Below are 8063 nucleotides of genomic sequence, written 5' to 3'. Positions count from 1 at the left end.
ATAAGCATAAAGCAAATATAGCTTGTTCGAGGAGCGTGTTCTGTCAACGCTGACTCTCTCCATGGGCTAGACCACACCTCAGCTAACCCTCCAAAATATTTTTTCATAGCACGTTTGGGTTTGTTATATCCATGAGGTAGGCTACCCTCGCCACAAATTATCCCCAAAACAAGACGGCAAAATCAACACATTTAACGTTACGAACTTTATCGTTAAGTGTTTTATTCATGGTTTATTATTGTTTTAAGCTATATTGTATAGGCAAGTTATAGTATCGTCTATAGTATGGCTAATTTCCACAATAAATAGGCTAGCACATGCTATTTGTTAGCCTATTTAGAAGTAATATATTTCTAATGAATAGTAGCTTAATGTAACATTCAACCTTTCAAAATGCTATATCCTGAAACTGACTTACCAAAAAGTATGTTATAGCCTATACCTAACTCACCTGCAGTCCTTGTATTTTAATTAGACTATTGATAAATCCACTTTTCCGCTTTAGTGGTTTGCAAAACAAAAGTTGCACAATGAAAGACGCACGGTTGGGTGCTTACTGCACAATGAACTCCTGATATTTTCACCTAAGGGCATATGTGTTAAAACCTGCTTGCCATTCTCAGTTGCTGCGGCTCGTTGCTGCAGCCAGGACCTCGGTGTAACCATGGCCTTTTTTTGTCGATGCTTGAAACTGTTCACAGCTCATACAACCGGATTTAATAGGTTGGCTTACATCCAATTAAAATGATCTGGGCCATGAGGGGACAATAATATTATGTCACAAGCTTGCCACATTGAGCGATTGTTTCTGCTCGATTTTTTGTGGGTATAGACATTCACGGAGCTAACTTGACCACTGTCTTGAGAGAAAATATTGCCTATCCAGGTCTCCGTTTGGTCTCCATTTTCATGATTTCTCTTTGGATTAAAAATAGGTCAGTAGTCTTGTTGGATTACTATAAGGGGTGGCGAGGCGTTGCCAGGATTCCGCAGTCAAACACATGTCGTAAAGTCTTCTCCCGAACAGTGGTGTTTTCAAGCAGAGAATGGCAAATATTTACAACACCRCTTTCATTCAAGTCTCAAGACCCAAGAGATAATTGGCACTTTTGGGGATATTAGGCTACCCGCATCAATATTATATTTGCTATGCACAATATTTAACCGTCGGAGATAGATGCACAGTCTTAGGAAAAACCAAACTCAGCAGAACTGTATAGGACAAAAATCTATTTTCAAATCGAACTAATACCTAGATTGTTTTATGTGCAGGGTCCTATTGCGAGCAGTCTTGCGCCAACCTAGCCATAGCTCTTCAAGTGCATGCAGACGCAATCGTTACATTCTGTCAGCCTTCATGAAAGCAATATCACTCACATTCAGATGCTATAGGCTACATGTAAGCGACTATAGAAAGGATCTGTATTGTGCCTAAAAGAAACCGTACATAGCCAGTATGTTCAAATGAACACGGAATAGTACACTTGGCATCCCTGCAGCATGGAAGAGAGCATTTAATGGTCATACACGGCCGACGGTCCCAGGAAGAGGATACCGTTTTTATGGCAGGCTATTTGTTTATTAGTTCTACTGCTCTCCGGGTGCAGTTTGTGTGCCGACATTCAATCTAATCTTTTGCTGAATTTGACAAGAGATATACAGAAATCTTTCAAAGTTAACACTATGACTAACACTACACTCAATTAAATTCTAGTGTGCACACCTCACCTTTCTTTTCTTGAAGTTCAACAGCTTTGGAATGGCATGCATGGAGCCTATGATATATTTAACACAGTAAACACAATGATGTAGTCTTCTTGTAAATGTCTGTTTCGGATATGCCACATGTTGTGTTAGTGGTCTAAATGTAAGGAATTAAAATGGCACAATTCTATGTAAACTTCGCTCCTTTTAACAAAAGCCTAGTAGCCAAAGAGGTGAAGAAAAGTCTGTTTACTGCAGCTATTCGGCCTTTTATGGTGGTTGCTTACAGGATTTTGGTGGTCAAATTCAAGTGCTGTGTCTGGAAAGCTGTCTGGTTTCTTTGTACTTGATTGCAGGCGTCTTGTGCCTCGACCATTATTCTGTTGAAAGTTGGGCTTTTGAASAAACTGTCCCCCCAAAAAACAGCCACCACCTTTAGAAAGTGATGCAGACCTCAACTATTTGGCCCAGTCAAGTCTAGGGGAGTAGGACCAAGGTCTTGGTCAATTGTCCGATTACAATTAATATAATTTCAAAACACRAAATTATTTGAATTCCAATGGAATGGACCGAGGTCGTGAACATGCTCCTGCATGAATCTCAAACTATGCACTATTTATTAGTCCACAGCATAACTCTGAAATATATGTTTTGTACACTTGGCCCTTTTCCTTTCGGAAAATTCAATGAAACCATTTGGTTTTGGTAGCACTGGCATGTCTTATGTCTTGGTATTATGGAATGGTCATCGCGGATTCTCGTTGATGCAAAAATGCAGGGAAGAAAATATATGTGAAACCGGGCTAATGTCTAAACATAATCATGCAGGGGCAAGCATGGGGGCACACACACACGCACACACACTCACAGGTTATAAAATCGAAAACTGTGTTTTTTCTCTCTGACTTCCTAGTTTCCACGTCGCCAAACACTGGGCTGTGTTGCAGCCATATATGTAAAAAAAAAATATATATATATATTATTTTCTTTCTTTAAGTGATCTTGGTGCTGGGGATAGAGCAATGAACTGCGTTAAAATTGGGTCCCTTAACGAGATCTTTATACCAGTTATTACAACAGGTTTACTTGCAATTCATAACTTATAATACTTTCACGAGGAACTAAACCATCGGACTATATGATCATGAACATTTGAACTATCTTTGATTTCCTGAAATCTCAGGTTATATGTAAATTGGGCCTTCATGCATTTTCATTCACTAAAGAAGACTGGAATAAATTGTATGTCTTATTATAACGTATTTGTAATAATTCAAGAGTTTATAGAATATGTTCAATATGCACTTCAAGGGTTTTTAGGATAATGGATTAAAAGAGGCTTTTCATTGCTAGGAAAATACATTGGGGAAAGGGGTGAAAATCTCAAACACTGCACACTCATATGGTCGAAATTTTGTGAAGGTTTGCAAAATAATTTTTATAGGCTACTAGTAGTAGCCTAGTAACTATCAAAATATAGGCTATAGTAGCCTACATTTGCATGGCCCAATACTACTACTACTAATAATAATAATAATAACAACAATAATAATAATATTAATATTAATTATTATTATTATCATTAAAAACCCTTAGCATAGCTGTCAGGGTTATATGCTATATTGCATTGCGCATGTGCTATAAGGTATTCATATTTTGATTACATAGTTATAGGCTACGTATAACGTATAGTTATAGGCTAAGATACCTGATATAGATTTTCATAATGCTCATGCGGTGTTGGAAAACCAATCGTTTGAACCTCCTATATCTTACCAAAGTGAACCACTCCTACGCATGTAAGTGTTCCAAATTGATATATGACAATATCTACTTTCGATCACGTGTCTTGGGGTGACTTAGATGGATAGCGCGTCATCTCGCCTTCCCAAATTTTCTCCTTCTGCAGTTCAATCCAAAAAATCTATCTATAGTGCACGAGAACGGGAAGAACGATGTTTAACTCGGTTAATCTGGGAAACTTCTGCTCACAGACGCGAAAAGACAGGACTTCTGAGTTCGGCGACAGAGCAAGCTGTGGGTCCAACCTTTACCTCCCCAGCTGCACCTATTATGTCCCCGAATTTTCTGCCGTCTCTTCCTTCCTGCCACAGGCCCCTTCTCGGCAAATCACCTACCCTTACTCCACGAACCTCTCCCAAGTGCAACCGGTTCGGGACGTTTCTTACAGTTTGGAGCCTTCAAGTAAGTGGCACCATAGAGGAAACTATGCGTCCTGCTACTCAGGGGAGGAACTGGTACATAGGGACTGCCTTCCGCCATCGTCCACCATGACAGAAATGCTGATGAAAAACGAAAGTGTCTACAGCCATCACCATCACCACCACCACCACCCAAGCTCCAACCACCCTTCCACGGGCTTTTACTCGGGTGTAGGGAAAAACAACGTTCTTCCGCAGGGCTTTGACCGCTTTTTCGAAAGCACACACAGCGGGGCGGATAACAGCTCGCAAGAGAACTGTGCTGAGAAGGGCGACTCCAGTAAACTGGATTCAGCGTCCCAACCGCCTGCCGCCCACCACAGCGCCGMCGACCCGGAGAAAGACCCAGAAGATGAAGAGGAAAACACTAATTCGGGTTCTTGTGCCTCTTCATCGGGCACGAAAGACGACAGCGCCAGCAAAACCAGCCACTCGAGTAGGTACCGAAGCTGTAAATGGGAAAAAGGTTAAGGGACTAGCCCTGTGTTTTGTCGGTCAGATTTTATGTGGAGTTTTATAAGCATTCAAAGGATTTTATTATAACCTACAAAGCTCTTTCTTCCAGCAAGAATAATTTTTACGATGGGAAAGCGCTTTCAAAAAACGATACGTTACACACAGGCAGCAGCTATCCCAGAGTCTGTGAAATTTTAAGAGCGCGCTATTGTGACAAATGCTAACTTTGATCATGAACTTGCGCTGGGCTTTTTAAGGCATGTTTCGCCAGGCTGTCGAGGGTAAAAAGCAATTGGGCAGAACACTGCTTTTGGGCGTCCTGTGATGTTTCCCTTCTCAGCAGCCTCCTATAAAAGTAAAAAATTATATTGTGTTGCTTCTGTCGACGTGTTGCTTTACGCCATAACAGCAGATGTTAACTGTTTTATCGAGATTTTATGTAAATATTTATGTAGAATTGTCCAGAAAATATCGGTTGTGATAATAATAATGTTTGGGTTTCTTTGGGATCCATGCTCTTCTCGAAAAGGCTATCCTAGTATTTCAGTTTGTAGACTAAGCAGTGATTTAAATATTTCAAGCGTTGAGATATTCTGTATATCAGCAACAAACTCGTTCTGCTTCGTCATAGTGTGATCCATGTGATAAACCAATGAGCATCGGTAAATTGGTCAAAATAGATATAATTATCTCATATTTATTCGTAGACTAATGAAACGGTGGTTCCCACTTCGCAGGCCAAAGCGCCCGCATAGTGTCATGTGGAAGAATTTGTCTCTAGCCTATAATAATATGCCACCTATTGGTTATCCTATCTAGCTATCCAGTGTTAATTTGCCATAGATGATCGCAATATGAAAGTAAATATCTTCCTTGATGGCCATATATTGCCATTTTGGCAGTGTATTGAGAGGGGGAAATAATGAGGTGGTGAGGGGATAAAAGTGCAATGTCGTGTGAATAAACTAGTAAGAGATTTTATAGAGGAGAAGGCTGATTATAGTTTTGCATCATAAGTTCTCCATGTCACAGGGGGATGGCACTGGGGGGATGTATTTAAAGATACAGAGAAATAAAACGTATGCGCAAACTTAAGGGTACATGTTTAGCAAACTTACATTTTATCAAACTTAACAAACCTACGTTTTGAATCCCCACAAGATTCAACGAGTCTCTAAATGCTTAAAGTGTACATGTTGGATACATTTGACCTTACATTCTTCTGCTTATTTGTTTTATATTGCTCTAAGGTACACCACGCACGAGGAAGAAGAGGTGTCCTTACACGAAGTTCCAGATTCGAGAACTGGAAAGAGAGTTCTTCTTTAATGTTTATATCAACAAGGAGAAACGGCTGCAGCTCTCCAGAATGCTAAACCTCACTGACCGTCAAGTCAAAATCTGGTTCCAGAACCGCCGAATGAAAGAAAAGAAATTAAGCCGAGATCGGCTGCAGTATTTTTCTGGCAACCCCTTATTGTGAACTCTAAACTGATAGCTTTGGTGAGAAATAATCATTCATATTATCACCTCTAAAACTGAATTGCCTTTGGAAGACAAAGCCAGAGTCGACTTCAGCTAAAACAAGTGTTAGGTCATGGAAACGCTGGGACTGAAAAGAAAGAAAAGCAATTATTAATATTTTTTTTAATGTTTCCTTGTTTTGTTGAACCAATAACAAGAACCAGCAAAATGCAAGACCTCAGAGAAAAGTATCTCTGACAATAGCAGAGAAATGAAGGTAAAATATTCTTTTTTCTGTACAACATTTTTTCCAATTAAAGATTTTGTATTCACACGTTTGCCACATTAAGCCAAATATGTGAAACATTCTAATCGCAAGTACGACAGTTCTCAGTATTTTTTTATTTTGTTTGATTATATAGCCTATTTCGATTCACTTGTGAAATGCTGTCTTTCCAGTGACATTTCTCTCTTTTACCTCTGCATTTCATCATTATCCTTTCTTTGTGAAATGACTTCGCTACAAACTGAACGACTTGAGGACAGCCGCACAGATTCTTCATAGGTACCTTGCAAATACAGACACATGTTTTGCCGCAACCAAGAACTTGGACACGAATCATTGGTCCCAAATGAATAATGTCCTTTAAGAGACTATACAATATGACTGACTGTATATATGAATTTCATTTGTTTATCAAATTTTATCCCTTAAACTAATTACTATCTTTGAAAGATTTCAAAAAAATAACTTAAAAGCTCTATGGCTTACAAGCTCTTTGATTCTATAGTGAGCTTTTTGTTAATTGCTTGCCGTTTGCTTGCCGATTTTGAGTTTATGCAGTATGAAGAGATGACGTCGCAAATATGCATCGAGTGAAATAATGTAACAAAAATAAACGAATAGTGATTCTTAAATCAAGCCATTCTTTGAGAGTGTTTATGTTATTATTTCCATTGGGTCTGTATTTCAAAGATCAACCACCAAGAACATGCGTTATAGTCTATTTGTGTATTCATACAGAATGCTTGGGCTTTAGTTATCAGTAGGGCTATAGTCCTCAACGCTTGTAGAAGAGCAATGTAATGTTACCTGCCACGTGACTTCTTAAGTAGGCCCTTACTAGCACAGTATACTAGGCTATTTAAACTGGTCACAACGGCCTATAAAAAGTTGTGAAACCCTATGCATGTCCCCGACAAGTCGTTGAAATTTCATGTGAAGAGTAATGGGAAATATGTATAGGCTCTATCGCAGAACTAGGTATCTAGGCTAATTGATACAAATCAAGAATCCAGGTCTACCCACAAATCAACAGGCTAAGGGTAAGATGTCAGATTAAAATATTGGCAATGCTTGTAAAATAGTAAAGAATTAGGCGGACTTCGTGCGCAATTTGTCAGGAGTATGAGGGCGCTAAATTTATCTTCATTGTCCAGTGCTCTTGTTTTCACGAAAAAGTCTGCAAGTAATTAGGGGTGCTATAATGTTGAATTGGTTTTCATCCATGTATGACCTATGTAGGCTAAAGGAAAACACATTTGCGTGTGCGTGCATGTTTGCCGGTGTTACTGATGTTGGTGAGTGAATGTGTCAATAAGAGAGTGAGAGAGGTTGATATGTGCACTAAAATAAATATCCAATGGTCATTTTGAAAACTAGACCAGTCCAGTCTAGACACTGTCATAAAGACCAGGGGCACTAAATAGTTACTTTTCTCTTAATTGCACCGTCTGCCCAGTGGAGTGAGATACCTACCGTCGTAAATGGGGAACTCGAATAGATGGCCTTTTACTCTAAAACATACAAAAATTCCATGTTGATATCATCCCTAGTGCACAATATTCACGTCATCCTTATCCTTATCCATTTTTTCTCGTGATAACAAAACGAACCCAACTAGGATATCTGTTGAGAGGCTTTCTGGCGAGAATAAAACCCTCAAGTTTATTGACCATGTGGTGGTGTATAGGCCCTCCTCATCGATGTCCTGCGGCTGTGGCATGTGTTTTACTCTGTAGCTGTGCATATATCGAATGTAATTCATACCGATGCCCACCAATTTACAGATATGCAGGCCTTGGGATGTTTAGGTGTATTTTGATGTCTTGCAAGAAAGAAAAATATATTGTCTTTGAACTTCCGGGAAGTCAAGGCCATCACCTTTAACCCGACGCAATAAAGTTGAATCAGAGAGTGGCTTTGCTCCCGGAAAT

General features: G+C 39.4%; 1 protein-coding gene across 1 annotated transcript; it reads left to right on the top strand.

Annotated features, from left to right (window-relative positions):
• The first annotated feature begins 3535 nt into the window (after positions 1–3535).
• On the top strand, positions 3536–6768 carry LOC111965959 (homeobox protein Hox-C11a-like). Its single transcript, XM_023990396.2, has 2 exons — positions 3536–4362; positions 5633–6768. Exons 1-2 carry the CDS (start codon positions 3660–3662, stop codon positions 5863–5865), a joined length of 936 nt encoding a protein of 311 aa, XP_023846164.1. The 5' UTR covers positions 3536–3659; the 3' UTR covers positions 5866–6768.
• The last annotated feature ends 1295 nt before the right edge of the window (positions 6769–8063 follow it).

This window comes from Salvelinus sp. IW2-2015, linkage group LG1 (assembly GCF_002910315.2).
Source record: "Salvelinus sp. IW2-2015 linkage group LG1, ASM291031v2, whole genome shotgun sequence".
In the NCBI taxonomy this organism is placed as follows: Eukaryota; Metazoa; Chordata; class Actinopteri; order Salmoniformes; family Salmonidae; genus Salvelinus; species Salvelinus sp. IW2-2015.
This window is presented reverse-complemented; position numbering and strand designations above follow the sequence as displayed.